The sequence below is a fragment of the Hyperoodon ampullatus genome, assembly GCF_949752795.1.
Source record: "Hyperoodon ampullatus genome assembly, chromosome: 18".
NCBI classification, from domain to species: Eukaryota; Metazoa; Chordata; class Mammalia; order Artiodactyla; family Ziphiidae; genus Hyperoodon; species Hyperoodon ampullatus.
Genome location: NC_136931.1, coordinates 11,947,224 through 11,962,786, shown reverse-complemented (window position 1 = coordinate 11,962,786; position 15,563 = coordinate 11,947,224). Strand labels below are relative to the sequence as shown.

The 15,563-nt window shown below is 38.3% G+C and overlaps 1 protein-coding gene across 7 annotated transcripts in view; it reads left to right on the top strand.

Moving 5' to 3' along the window:
• Positions 1 to 15,563, top strand: part of CNTNAP4 (contactin associated protein family member 4) — a gene marked incomplete at both ends in the record, with an annotated part of 267,275 nt that overhangs the window by 29,232 nt on the left and 222,480 nt on the right. For all 7 annotated transcript variants that reach the window (XM_079723325.1, XM_079723327.1, XM_079723328.1 and 4 more), the window contains one exon: positions 7,554 to 7,664. In XM_079723325.1, coding sequence (XP_079579451.1) covers positions 7,554 to 7,664 — 111 coding nt within the window. The remainder of the gene's footprint in view (positions 1 to 7,553; positions 7,665 to 15,563) is intronic.

Sequence of the window (15,563 nt, the reverse complement as noted above, 5' to 3'; positions counted from 1 at the left end):
ACTCACTTATGAGAATTATGAATTAAAGCCCTTTGTAAAATAAAATTAAATTACTTTTGATCAAGCTATATTAAAATACTTTCAATATAGCTTGCATCTTTATTTGTACGAGGCTATTGAGTTTTTTCATATATACAATTCGCCAGGGGTCTAATTTATCATTGTCTTTTTAATGACAATGGTAAGTTCTTCTCTCAGTGAGGAGTAAATGATGTCTTTTCTGAAGTATTGATTTGAAAGCTGTAGATTTGTGTCTCTTTCTGCATGTGTGTACACATGCACGCACACATGAAAGTGTCTCAACAGAAATCAGGTAATTTTTTCCCCTGGAATATGTATATTCTAACATAATTCATTAAAACTCTTTACATAAAATCAAAAAAGACTGAAAATACTAAAAAATTACCCCCCAAATTTGTAATTACAAAAAAGAACTGTAGTTTCACATTTCCGACTGTATTATCAAGTTTAATGTGGAAATTCTGAGTATGAAAAGTTGTATAAAAAGTAATATATATAATTTTGGAAAATCATAGAGTAGTAAGAGTGATGTTCATTTCTTCCTCGGAAAGAATTAACTAATTAACCAAACATGCCTTGCTCCCCTTTTGAATTGTACAAGCCTTCCCCCTGATGACTGTGCTTTTAAATTTCACTGGCGACTGAAGTCTTTCATACTCTCCTGTGCCCCTTGCACCTAGAATGTGCTTTTTTCCCTCCCGGTCAAATTCCCTTCTTCACCGAGGTTGTTAAGCTGTACCCGATCCCCACCGCGTTCGGCTGCGAGTGAGTTGCGGCAGCGCAGTTCACTCGCAGCACCTGAACCCGAGGGAGCGGTGGGAGCTGAGTCCCAGCATGCAATGCGGCAGTCTGAGGCCCAGGGCGACGCGGTCCTGGAGCCGTTCCCCGCTGTGGGGGACAGCGGGATGCAGGCCAGGGCTCTCTTGCTGGGAGGTAGACAGCCCTATCCATCCCGTGTGCAGGTGGTGGGAGGTACAATAAGCAGCACGGGGGGCCAGGAAGGCCTCAGTCTCCCAGGTGCCCGTCCTGAAAGTTGGAGAGGCAGCGGAGAATTTCCACCTGGCCCCTGCCATTTAGGAACCTTCTTTCTTAAGGTCAAGAGGCAGCGCGAGGGAAGCTGGGAGCTAGGACCTCCACGCCGACACAAAGCGAGAGCGGAACAGAGCCAGAGCCAGCGGCAGGCATGTGCCACTGATGTGCAGGAAGCAGGAGAGAGATAGCAGGCTACAGTGCCGGGAGAGAACTGAAGGTGACGTGAGGTGAGGTGAGGGCCACAGCCTGAGCTGCTCATCTGTTTAGGGTGCGGCACGGGGGCTGCAGCCGTCCAGGGTCCAGGCCCAGCGTTCCCGCTCCACAGTTGGCCCAGGTTCTCCCTGTTCAGCAGCTTCCGTGGTGGGCAGTTCTCTGGAGACTTGCAGGGGTGGGTGCAGAGGTGTCAGTACTTGCACGCTATATATTTACATACGTAAATATGTAAATTACATACACCACCGCGCCACCGTCTGCCTGTCTTCCTTATCCCGGCCCCCACTAAGCCCCAGCACTTGTAGTGGTCTCGCCTGGAGACAAGAGGGAGAAGGACAGAGGCTCTGCCATATCCCACTGCCTCCTTGGATCCTAGAGGTACTGAGACAGGGTGCTTTCGGGAAGGAGGGGAGCCTTTGGGGGGCCATCCCCGGGGCCTGGACCTAAGCAGGGGAGGCCATGTCCCACACCACCTCTTGTTTCTGGACGCTCCTCCCCTTTGGGTGTGTGAGTGTGTTCTAATTTCCTTTATGGAAAAATGGACCAAAAAACAAAAATAATAGAGAGAGAGAGAGAGGTATTTAACTGCAATAAACTAGCCCCATGTGGCCAAAAAAAAAAAGAGAGAAATGTATTTGTATTATATGTATTATTCATATTATGTGAAATATATTTTTATTATATGTACATATAAAATCATACGTATTGTTATTAATGCATTTTGATGCATATAGTATGTATATAGAAATATGTTCAGACATATTTATATAAGGTTACTATGTCAGTATATGCCATCACTTAAACTTATGATATGATGGCCAACTTAGCATTTATACAAGGGTCAGCTTGTATATATATATATATATATATATATATACACACATACACACACATATACATTATACATGTGTATGTTGTAATATATGTATGTTATAACACATGCACATGCCTGTACACATGTGTAGCATAATTGTATATATAATATGTATTATAATGCATATATGATTACATATTTATATGTATAATTGTATATGTAATATATGTACAACATATGTATAACACAGTATAGTATAACTGTATATTGTATAACTATACTGTGTTATACATATATTATACATATATATGATTATACATATTATACATATATAAGTACAAATATTGTACATATACATATAGTATGTATATAATACATTATACTATTATATAAATATATGTATAGTATATACATATAGTATATGTGTAGTATATACATATAATATAGTATATATGTACATATATACTGGTCCCTTGGTGAAAGGACCAGGATAGTATGATGATCTGATATAGTACTTAATTAAAACATACAATTATGTTTTGAGCTGAAATAATATATTATTTCAGCTTTGAAAAGCTCCTTTCTTAAATGCCTGTATATTTATACACTCTGGATGATGATTATATGCACTCTGAAAAGCTATAAAGTAGAACTAACAATCACTGAAATTTGAGAGGAAGTTGAGCGTTCTAGCTGGGGGATTAGCCCAGGAGAAAACTAGTTCATTGGGCTGCTTTTACCAGAGTGTAGGGTAGGGTTTCTCAGTGGTTGCGCTGTTGACATTTGGGCCTGGATAATTTTTGGTTGTGGGGTGCCACCCTGGGCACTGTAAGGTGTTTAGCAGCATCCCTGGCCTCCACCCACTAGATTCCAGTAGTACCCCCAAGTTGTGATGACCAAAGTGTCTCCAGATATTGTTAAGTGTTCCCTGGGAGGGGGAGGGAAATCAGCCCCGGTTATGGTTCTCAGCTTTGCAAGACCAGAACCTGCATTTTACTGCTTTAACTGGTACAGTCAGAGAAAACTGGTTTTCTGGAATGAAATTCACAGGAGACTGATTCTTTTTTTTTTTTTTTAAATTAATTAATTGTTGGCTGCATTGAGTCTTTGTTGCTGTACATGGGCTTTCTCTAGTTGTGGTGAGCGGGGGAGGGGGGCTCTACTCTTCATTGTGGTGTGTGGGCTTCTCATTACAGTGGCTTCTCTTGTTGGGAGCACGGGCTCTAGGCGCGCGGGCTTCAGTAGTTGTGGCTCACGGGCTTAGTTGCTCCGTGGCATGTGGGATCTTCCCAGACCAGGGCTCGAACCCGTGTCCCCTGCATCGGCAGGCGGATTCTTAACCACTGTGCCACCAGGGAAGTCCCAGGAGACTGATTCTTAATCCAGAATACAATTTCATTAATGTCTAGAGGGAAATATCCGTTTTACTCACTCCAGACTCATTATTGCTGAGATCCCCCTCCCCTGGTGTTAAGACTATTGCAGATCAAATTGGTAATAAACAAATAGCTTGGCAAACCTGGAATTGGAGTGTGTACCTTCTTGAGAGGTATTTTATTCATGTCATTATGGTGTCTGATGAAACTCCTATACTCCAAACCTAAAGAAATAGTGATTATAGTCCTGGTGTTCTTACTAGATTCTGGACCCCAACTCACTTTATAAACATCATGGTCCCATCACAATGAGATGAGCAAATTAACCAAACTCTGTGACTCAGTTTTACCTCATCTATAAAATAATATCAGTACCTCAAAGAGGAGTGGTAAAGATTGGTAACTACGTGTTGAATGGCTGTAAGTTCTTAGCAGCGAGTGCTCACTGAATGTGTTCACTATTATTAGTTCTATGTAAGAATAACTTTAGAATATTCTGCTGCTAAATAAACATACCACAGACTGGGGGGAAATGTATATACTCATGTAACCACCACTCAGACCTACAGCTAGAACTTTACCAAACACCAGAAGCCCCCATCTGTCCTCCCCCAACCCCTGTCCCCTGCCGATCTCTTTCCCGTATCACATGTCCCTCTTCTCACAAGTGGAATAGGCACCCCTTCTCTTAGATTAATCCCATTCTTTTTAAGCTAAAAATAAAACAGTATTAAGTCTCAGTTTATAGTGGCAAAAACAAATGTGCAATAAATATATGCCCTCTAGAGTGATTGCACTAGAGAGGCATTTTACATCTGAAACATTGATTTGAATCTGCATAATTGATTGTGAATTGCAGTTAAACAGCCTTGTTGGGTCACACTTATACCTGAATACTCATAATGATTCAAAAATGATTATAGTTTTGGTAGACACCCCCCCCCAATATAGATAATGTGCTCATTTGTGCACGCTAACACACACATCATAGCTTCCACAGCATACTAAAGCATTTTGGTTGTTGCTTGTGATTGGGTGTAATCAGAATTTCCTTCAGCACTTCATGGATTGTTATGTCTTTTTTTTTTTTTTTTTTTTTTGCCGTACGTGGGCTTCTCACTGCCGTGGCCTCTCCCGTTGCGGAGCACAGGCTCCGGACGCGCAGGCTCAGCAGCCACGACTCACGGGCCCAGCCGCTCCGCGGCATGTGGGATCCCCCCGGACCGGGGCACGAACCCGTGTCCCCTGCATCAGCAGGCGGACTCTCAACCACTGCGCCACCAGGGAAGCCCGTTATGTCTTTTTATGTCTACACTTCTTAACACTTGAATTACAACTAGATTGAGTGTCAGTACTTAAGCCAGTCAATAGACATGCAGGAACTGTGGGCCAGTTATCAAGTCTTTTTTAAGAGCTAGCTAAAGCAGGGGTCCCCAACCCCCAGGCCACAGGCTGGTAGCAGTCTGTGGTCTGTTAGGAACCAGGCTGCACAGCAGGAGGTGAGCTGCAGGCAAACAAGCATAGCTTCATCTGTATTTACAACCACTCCCCATCGCTTGCATTACCGCCTGAGCTCCACCTCCTGTCAGCATTATGGTGAGTTGTATAATTATTTCATTATATATTACAATGTAATAATAATGGAAATAAAGTGCACAGTAAATGTGATGCACTTGAATCAACCTGAAACCATTCCCCCACATCTGTGGAAAAATTGTCTTCCATGAAACTGGTCCCTGGTGCCGAAAAGTTTGGGGACCGCTGAGCTAAAGAGTTTAAGGTGTGAAAGAAGAAAAAGGGGACTTTAAATGAAAATGAGGGCTTCCCTGGTGGTGCAGTGGTTGAGAGTCCGCCTGCCGATGCAGGGGACACAGGTTCGTGGCCCGGTCCGGGAAGATCCCACATGCCGCGGAGTGGCTAGGCCCGTGAGCCATGGCGCTGAGCCTGCGTGTCTGGAGCCTGTGCTCTGCAACGGGAGAGGACACAACAGTGAGAGGCCCGCGTACCGCAAAACAAAACCGGAAATGAGACAATCCCCCAAAAGTTTGGGGACCGCTGAGCTAAGGAGTTTAAGGTGTGAAAGAAGAAAAAGGGGACTTTAAATGAAAATGAGATAATCTTAAAAAATAAAATGCTACCTTTAGCAAATTCTTTTGAAAGGCAATCAACTGTTAAGTTGGTAAATTTTTACTTACCACTTATACTTTAAACCTTTAACTTTAAGAAAAACTACATATTTCAAATGGCAGGACTGCAGAAAAATATTGTAGTTTGAATATTTAAGCAGTAAAACTGATAGTGACTATTTTATAGAAACCTATGTTCAAGAAGCATAGGCTTCATAAAATTTCAGATGAATCTAGATAATTCCTGGATTTATTTAAATGTTTATTGTTAATTTAAAAATTGGGACAATAATCCTGCATGATTTTTAATTACCAGCATATGTTAAATCCTAAATATAAGAGAAATATTTTCTGATTAGAGCAAAAATGGCAACAACTTAATAATTGTATAAAATGAAAATCTGAAGATTGCATGAAATGAAGAATTAGCTGAATAAAATAAGCATGTATAGATATCATGGTCAACATGAGAATGTTCTTATACTTTTCCTCACTCTTTGTGCCTTACTTTTTATTGGATATGTGATATACATAATAGGATAGACAAGACATGTATATACTTTCATATATATCCTTACATACCTATTCATATACACATACAGGTATGTGTATGTATACACACACACACACGCCACACACACTGCCTTCCTTTAGAAGTAACCACTATCCTGAATTCTAAGCTTTTCATTTCTTTGTTTTTTTAAATAGTTTTTTTTCCTAGTCACATGTGTCCCTAAATAATGTATTACTTAGCTTTGCTTGTTTTTAAGATTCTCAAAACTATCAACATATATTATTATATGGTCTTCTATAACTTTTTTCATTAAATATTTTATTTCTAAGATCCAACCTTTTTATTTTATTTTATTTATTTCTTGGTGTGTGTTGGTGTAGTTCTTTTTCCTGCTGTATGTTATTTCATTGTGAAGAGTACTATGATTTATTGATCTCTTCTTTGATCAGTAAATGTTCGGATTATTCATCAATTTTTGCTATCATGAACATTGTTGCTAGAAATCACACACATCTCCCTGTGCACAAATACAAGAATTGCTCTAGGTTAATGCTTCTCAACTTTTTTTCTGATGGCACACAATAAACACTAGTATTTGTATAACACCCAGAAGGCAAAGCTTCTTGAGACCAGCAGTTCATCATAGGGAGGCTCTGCCCAGGAGGAAATACATATCAATGGACCATGGGGTACAGAAGTTCAAATATGCAAGCCGATGACAAATTGTTTTTTAAAAGTAGGTGCTCGCCTTTACACTCCCACTAGTAGGATGTTGGAGTTTCTCTTGGCCCACATAATCTGGACCATCTGGTGTTGTCAGACTTATTAAATCTTGCGGGTCTGCTGTTTGTAAAATAGTATCTAATTGTAGTGTTAATTTACACTTTGAGTTTGATCATCATTTAATAGCGGTTCTGTGCTGTGAGCTCTCCTAGCCTTATGTCATTTTTTCTAGGGTGTTTTCTAACTGATTTAAAAGGAGTTTTTGTTTCTCCTTATTTTTTTTTTTTTTTTCCTTAATTTGCAATACTAATTGTAAACTGTTTGGGGAGTACTTTCTCCATGTTGTGATGTTTCTCTTTACATCACATGTCTTTTGGCAACCCTAAGTTCTTAGTTTTAATCTAGTTAAGTTTATAATTCTTTCCTAATATACATTTATTTATGTAAATTAGGAATACTGATTAGGTATTTTTGTTTCTTGTTTAAGCAAACCATTTCTATCTCAAGATACTGTTTTGTAATTTCTACGAAGTTTTCCTTCTCCATTCCCATATGCTCTTGTCTTTAAATTCTTTTTCTCTTATTGAACTTACACTATATATAAGCAGTGGGCATATTGTTAGAGATCCTGGATTTATTGTTTTGTTCTGTTTTGTTTATTTGTTTTATCTGTTGAATCCAAGTAAGCTGTCAGCCCATTACTAACCTGAATGTGGAATTTTTCCTTTTGGCAGACGATTGTGATGACCCTCTGGTGTCTGCCTTGTCTCAGGCATCATTCAGCAGTTCATCCGAGCTCTCTAGCAGCCATGGTCCTGGATTTGCAAGGCTAAATCGAAGAGATGGTAAGTCTGCTTTTTCTGCTCTGATTGGTTCATGACGAATCTCATTCATCTTCCATTCTCTTTTAGTAAAATCATTGTAAGTGATATATTGTAAAAGGTAATAAATTTCTTAATAAGCAAATGGCAGAAACTGATGGGATGTACATGACATTTAGGATTGGCTCTAGAATGGCAAAGGGATGCACCTGTTCCAAGATCTTGTATCATCATTTTAGCACCCAAAGAATTGAATTCCCTAAATCTGGCGATTTTTAAAATGTATCTTATAAAATAAACTTTTCTTTAGAATTTTTTAATTTTCATTTTTTAATTGAAATATAGTTGATATACTATATAATTTTAGTTTTAGGTGTACAATATATTGGTTTGATGTGTAAATACACTGTGAAGTGATCACCATGTTATGTCTAGTAACCATATAAAGGTATTACAGTATTAGTAACCATATTCCTTATGCTGTATATTACATCCCATGACTTATTTATCTTATAACTGGAGGTTTGTTCCTCCTAATTCCCTTCACCTATTGTACTCATCCCCTCAACCCTCCTCCTCTGATAACCACCTCTTTGTTCTCTGTATCTAATTTCATTTTGTTTTGTTTGTTTTTTAGATTCCAGATATAAGTGCAATCATATGGGTTTGTCTTTTCTGACTTATTTCACTTAGCATAATACCCTCTAGATCCATCTAAGTTGTCACAAATGGCAAGATTTTATTTTTTTAATGAAAAATAAACATCCCACTGTATATGTATATACCACATCTTCTTCATCCATTCATCTACAAAGGACACTTAAGTTGCTTCCATATCCTGGCTATTGTAAATAATGCTGCAATGAACATAGGAGTGAATATATCTTTTTGAATTAGTGTTTTTATTTTCTTGGGGTAAATACCCAGAAGTGAAATTGCTGGACCTTATAGTATTTCTGTTTTTAATTTTTTGAGTAACCTCCATACTGTTTTCCATAGCAGCTACACCAATTAATCCCACTAACAGTGCACCAGTGTTCCTCTTTCTCTACATCCTCGCAGACAGTTATTATTTCTTGCCTTTTGGATGATAGCCATTCTGACAGGTGTGAGATAGATACATCTCATTGTGGTTTTGATTTGCATTTCCCTGGTGATGAGTGATGTTGAGCCTGTTTTCAGGTGTCTGATGGCCATTTCTATGTATTCTTTGAAAAAATATCTATTCAGGTCCTCTGCCAATTTTTAAATTGAATTGGTTGTTTTTATGATATTGAGCTGTATGAGTTCTTTGTATATTTTGGATATTAAACCCTATTCGAATATGTCACTTGCAATTATCTTCTCCCACTCAATAGGCTACCTGTTTGTTTTGTCGATGGTTTTCTTCACTGTGCAGAAGCTTTTTAGTTTGATTAGGTCTCATTTGTTTATTTTTGGTTTTGTTTCTCTTGCTTCAGGAGAGAGATCCAAAAATATATTGCTAAGACCAATATCAAAGGGCATACTGCCTATGTTTTGTTCTAGAAGTTTTATGGTTTCAGATCTTACATTGAAGTACTTAATCCATTTTGAGTTTATTTTTGTATATGGTGTGAGAAAGTAGTCCAGTTTGATTCTTTTGCATGTAGTCTGATTTTTCCAACACCATTTATTGCAGAGGCTGTCTTTTCCCCATTGTATATTCTTGCCTTCCTTGTCGTACATTAATTGACCATATAACGTGGTTTATCACATTGATGGATTTGCAGGTATTGAGCCATTTTTGCATCCTTAGGATAAATCCCACTTGATCATGGCATATGATCCTTTTTAATGCATTGTATATTTTGATTTTTGCATCCATGTTCATCAATGATATTGGCCCGTAATTTTGTGTGTGTGTGTGTGTGTGGTGTCCTTGTCTAGTTTTGGTATCATGGTGATGCTGGCCTTTTAGACTGAGTTTCGAAGTATTCCTTCCTCTTCAGTTTTTTGGAATAGTTTGAGAATGATAGATGTTAACTCTTCTTTAAATGTTTGGTGGAATTCACCTGTGAAGCTGTCTAGTCCTGGACTTTTGTTTGTTTGGAGTATTTTGATTACTGATTCAATTTCATTACTAGTAATTGGTCTGTTCAGATTTTCTGTTTCTTCCTGATTCATTCTTAAAGATGGTATGTTTCTAGAAATTTATCCATTTTTTTCCATGCTATCCAATTTGTTGTTGTATAATTATTTGTGGTAATCTCTTACGACCCTGTGTATTTCTGTGGTGTTGGTTGTAACTTTCCCTCTTTCGTTTCTGATTTTATTTATTTGGTTCTCTCTCTTTTTCTTGATGAGTCTAGCTAGAGGTTTATCAATTTTGTTTATCTTGTCAAAAAACTCAGTTCTTTTTTTCATTGGTCTTTTTTTTTCTTGGTCCTTTTTTTGTTTGTTTTAATTACTGCTCTGCTCTTTATTATTTCCTTCTGCTAACTTTGGGCTCTTTTCTTCTTTTTCTACTTCCTTTATGTGTAAGTTCAGATTGTCTATTTGACATTTTTCTTGTTTACTGAGGTAGGCCTGTATTGCCATGGATTTCCATTTTCATTTTTCTCAAGGTATTTTTTAATTTCCTCTTTGATTTCTTCAGTGACCCATTGGTGGTTTGGTAGCATATTGTTTAGACTCCATGTGTTTATGTTTTTTCTAGTTTTTTTCTTGTAGTTAATTTCTAGTCTCATACTCATATGGTCAGAAAAGATGCTTGATATGGTTTCAGTTGTCTTAAATTTACTGAGACTTTTTCTTGTGGCCTAGCTTGTGATCTGTCTTGGAGAATGTTCCATGCGCACTTGAAGATAATGTATATTCTGGTATTTTAGGATGAGATGTTCTGTATATATCAATCCATCTGGTCTAATGTGTCATTTAAGGTCAGTGTTTCCTTATTGAGTTTCTGTTTGGATGATCAGTCCATTGACATGAGTGGAGTGTTAAAGTCCTTTACTGTTATTGTATTACTGTCAATTTCTCCCTTTATGTTTGTTAATATTTGCTTTATATATTGATGTGCTCCTATTTTGGGTGCATATATATTTACAAGTGTTATGTCTTTGTTGGGTTGATCCCTTTAGCATTTTGTAATGTCCTTCTTTGTCTCTCGTTACAATCTTTTTTTTTTTTGCGGTACACGGGCCTCTCACTGTTGTGGCCTCTCCCGTTGCAGAGCACAGGCTCCGGACGCGCAGGCTCAACGGCCATGGCTCATGGGCCTAGCCGCTCCGCGGCATGTGGGATCCTCCTGGACCAGGGCACGAACCCGTGTCCCCTGCATCGGCAGGCGGACTCTCAACCACTGCGCCACCAGGGAACCCCACAATCTTTGTTTTAAAGTCTGTTTTGTCTGATATAATTACTGCTAACTCAACTTTCTACTTGTTTCCATTTGCATGGAATTTCTTTTTCCATCACCTCACTTTTAATCTGTGAGTGTCTTTAGATTTGCAAGGAGTCTTTTGTAGGCAGCATATATATGGGTCTTTTTAGTTTTTAATCTATTCAGCTACTGTATGTCTTTTGACGGGAGCATTTAGTCCATTTACATTTAAAGTAATTATTGATAGGAATGTACTTATTGCCATTTTGTTAATTGTTTTCTGGTTATATTTGTAGTTCTTCTCTGTTCTTTCTTCTTTTCTTGTTCTCTTCCCTTCTGATATGATGATTGTCTTTAATGTTATATTTGGATTTTTTTTCCATTTTTGTGTGTGTTATAGGTTTTTGGTTTGTGGTTCTATGAGGTTCATATATAATTATTTATTATATATAGGTATCAATTTTAATTTGATTATCTCTTAAGCTCGAACACATTCTAATAACTCTATGTTTTTAGTCCCTCCACCACATTTTATGTTTTTGACATCATATTTTGTATCTTTTTATTTTGTGTATCCCTTAAATACTTATTGTAGATACAGATGATTTTACTACTTTTGTCTTGTAATTTTCCTACTAGCTTTATAAGTGGTTGATTGACTACCTTTACTATATGTTTACCTTTACCAGTGAGATTTTTTTCCTTTTGTAATTTTCTTATTTCTAGTTGTGGCTTTTTCTTTTCTTCTTAGAAGTCCCTTTAACATTTCTTATAAGGCCAGTGTAGTGGTGCTGAACTCTTAGCTTTTGCGTCTCTGCCAAACTCTACCTGTCCTTCAAATCTGAATGATAATCTTGCTGGGTAGAGTATTCTTGGTTGTAGGGTTTTTGTTTTGTTTTAAGATTTTTTGATGTGGACCATTTTTAAAGTCTTTATTTAATTTGTTACAATATTGCTTCTGTTTTATGTTTTGGTTTTTTGGCTGTGAGGCATGTGGGATCTTAGCTCCCCAACCAGGGATCGAACCCGCACCCCCTGCATTGGAAGGCAAAGTCTTAACCACTGGACCACAAAGGAAGTCCCTTGTTTGTAGATTTTTTTCCTTTCATTACGTTGAATACGTCATGCACTCCCTTCTGACCTGCAAAATTTCTGCTGAAAAGTCAGCTGACAGTCTTATGGGAGTTCCCTTCTAGTTGCTCTTCTCTTGCTACTTTTAAGATTCTCACTTTAATCTTTAATTTTCCCATTTTAGTTATAATGTGTCTTGGTATGGACCTCTTTGGGTTCATCTCGTTTGGGACTCTGTGCTTCCTGGACCTGGATGTCTGTTTTCTTCCCCAGGTTAGGGAAGTTTCTGCGTGTTATTTCTTCCAAAAATTCTCTTGTCCTTTTTCTCTCTTGTCTTCCTCTGGGACCCTATAATGTGAATGTTCCTATGCTTGATGTTGTCTCAGAGGTCCCTGAATTACCTTTATTAAAAACTTTTTTTTTTTACCTGTTCAGTTTGGTTGATTTCCACTACTCTGTCTTCCAGATAACTGATCCATTCTTCTGTATCATTTAATCTACCATTGATACCCTCTAGTGTATTTTTTACTTCAGTTGTTTTATTCTCCAGCTCTGATTTCTTTTTAAATTTTCTAACTTTTTGTTGAAGTTCTCACTCAGTTCATCCATTCCCCCAAGATTGGTGAACATCTTTATGATCATTATCTTGAATTCTTTATTGGGTAGATTGCTTATCTCCATTTCATTTAGTTCTTTTCCTGAGGTTTTGTCTTGTTCTTTCATTTGGAACAGATTTCTTTGTCTCTTCATTTTCCCTAATTCTCTGTGTTTATTTCTATGTATTAGGTAGTTCCATTACATCTCCCAGTCTTTTTGAAGTGGTCTTCCATAGGAGATGTCCTCTGGGCCAGCAGCACACTCCCCTCTGACCATCAGAGCTATATCTCCAGGGGTGTCCCCTGTGTGGGCTGCATGTGCCCTTTTGTTATGGCAGGGCCCACTACTGTGGGCGGGCTGGCAGTTGGGGCTAACCCCCAACCTGGCTGGCTATGTGACCTGGTGGTGCATGGCTGTTGTGGGCCCACTGGTGGGTGTTGTCGGCTCCTGGCACTAATAAGCTAGAGAGAGGATTCCAGAATGACACTTGCCAGTGCTGGTGTCAGCTCAGTAGAAGGAGATTCCAAAAATGGCCACCACCAGTGTCTCATTACCCAGGGGAGTCTCAGCTGCCTCCTGTCTCTCTGGGAGGCTCTCCACGGGCATGAAGTGAGTCTGACTCAGGTGCCTTTCAAACTACTGCCTCTACACTGGGACTTGGAGTATGTGAGATTTTCTGCACACCCTTTAAGAGTGGAGTCTCTGTTTTCTATAGCCCTCTGGCTCTTCCAAACATATGCCCTGCTGGTTTTCAAAGCTTGACTTCTGGGGCTTCATTTTCCCTGTGCAGGATCCCTGGGCTGGGAGCCCTATGTGTGGCTTGAACACCATGCCCCTCATGGAGGACCTCTGTTGCTATGATTTCCCTCATGTTTGTGGGTCACTGATCCTGTGCTGGGGTTACTGACTAGACTCCATCTCTGTCCCTTCTACCTGTCTTGTGGCTTTTTCTTTATATTTTAGTTGTGGAAAATCTTTTCTTATCTTCAGGTTGTTCTCATTGATAGTTCTTTTCTTTTCTTTTTTTTAATAAATGTATTTATTTATTTATTTTTAGCTGCATTGGGTCTTCATTGCTGGGTGCGGGCTTTCTCTAGTTGTGGCAAGTGGGGGCTACTCTTCATTGTGGTGCACAGGCTTCTCACCACAGTGGCTTCTCTTGTTGCAGAGCACGGGCTCTAGGCACATAGGCTTCAGTAGTTGTGGCTCATGGGCTCTAGAGTGCAGGCTCAGTAGTTGTGGCGCACAGGCTTAGTTGCTCCGCGGCATGTGGGATCTTCCCGGAGCCGGGCTCGAACCCGTGTCTCCTGCATTGGCAGGCGGATTCTTAACCACTGCACCACCAGGGCAGCCCTGACAGTTACTTTCTAAGTAGTTGTTATTTTGGTGTGCATGTGGGAGGAGGTGAGTTCAGGGTCTTCCTACTCTGCCATCTTGATCCTAAAATATACTTTTCTACAACAATATACAATCATTATGTATACAGTAGCCATGAAAATTTAATTGGCCCTCTATTTCAAGATAAGCAAGGAAGTTTGCAAGAAGCGATTTTAAAAGTTGCTAGTTATTTAACAATAATCATCCCAAAGTTTAGTTAATTCTCAAAATGAATGACATGACTTTCTCTCCTGTAGAGGAATGGGAAGTTAATAAGCTTTCATGCTCCTTTAGGAATACTCAGTTCATATTGTTGACTATCTCTTAGGTAGGTTGTGTTTGATTGCTTGAGTATGTTTAAAGAAAAGTGCAGATAATTAAATGGCAACTTGCTGTAGATATAAGAGAATTTCAAAACTCTCTGCACTTAAAGACAAAGTATCGTTATTATCCCTTTCTATAATATGCTAAGGCAAAACCCATCTGCTCATGCATTCTATGGAAAGAGGATTGGCAATACTAACAAAGAAAATATTTTTAACAACCATAAGAAAAGACACTGACATCATATATTATTAAAACCGTGATTCACTCATTTATTATTCCCTTCTCACATGCTGCAGCTACTTCTTCTAATTTTACTCCTTGATCTTATCCTTTGTGCTGTTGTTTAATGTTTGAGTACATTGAACATTGGACATAACAAATAGATTGTGTGTGTGTGTGTGTGTGTGTGTTGCCATATGGTCCATGTTATAAATATCTAACTCTGTAGCATGGGTTTATTTAAAAAATTTTATCTGATATTATTTGATACAGTCCTCTATGTGTGTTTCTTTTTTTTAATTAGGTATAATTGCCATAACTTTGTGTGTTTCTTAGTGTGAGAATATCATTGGAGAGTAATAACTGAGATCCTTGTATCAAATGGAGAATTTTGTGGGCTTTGAATATATTTGTGTAGATAATTCTTGTCTGTTACATTTATTTGCCTTATAGTGAAAGTTATTGTCACATTGGACTATCTCTTCCTATTTTCAATTCTGAATCCCTTACCACAGGCAAGTGGGATTTCCTAGCCCTATGGGGGTCAGTCCAGATCCTGAACCAATGGTCCTTTCCATAGGAATGCTGTCATCACAACACTGACCTTAGAATGAAGTTTCCATCTTATATTTCTTTTTAAAGTAAAACAGAGTTTAACCTTTACCACCACTCCATTTGAGTTATAATAAGGTTTCATAGGATTTGGCCCATCAAAAGAGATACAAAATTTAATGTAACTATTTATCTTTATTTTTATTTGTTGAAGTTCAATAAATCTCTCTCTCTCTATATATATATATATAATATGTTATTGATTTGATCAAATCATATTTTTTATTAATTTATATACTCATCAGGAGGCTATCAGTAGGACTCATTTTCATTCTTAATTCGTTTCTATGGCTCTTGGTGAAACACAATATTAAACTTCATGAATCTCATTTGCATGTTAATGAAATGGAGAAACACAACAGGATCATTTTAATTAT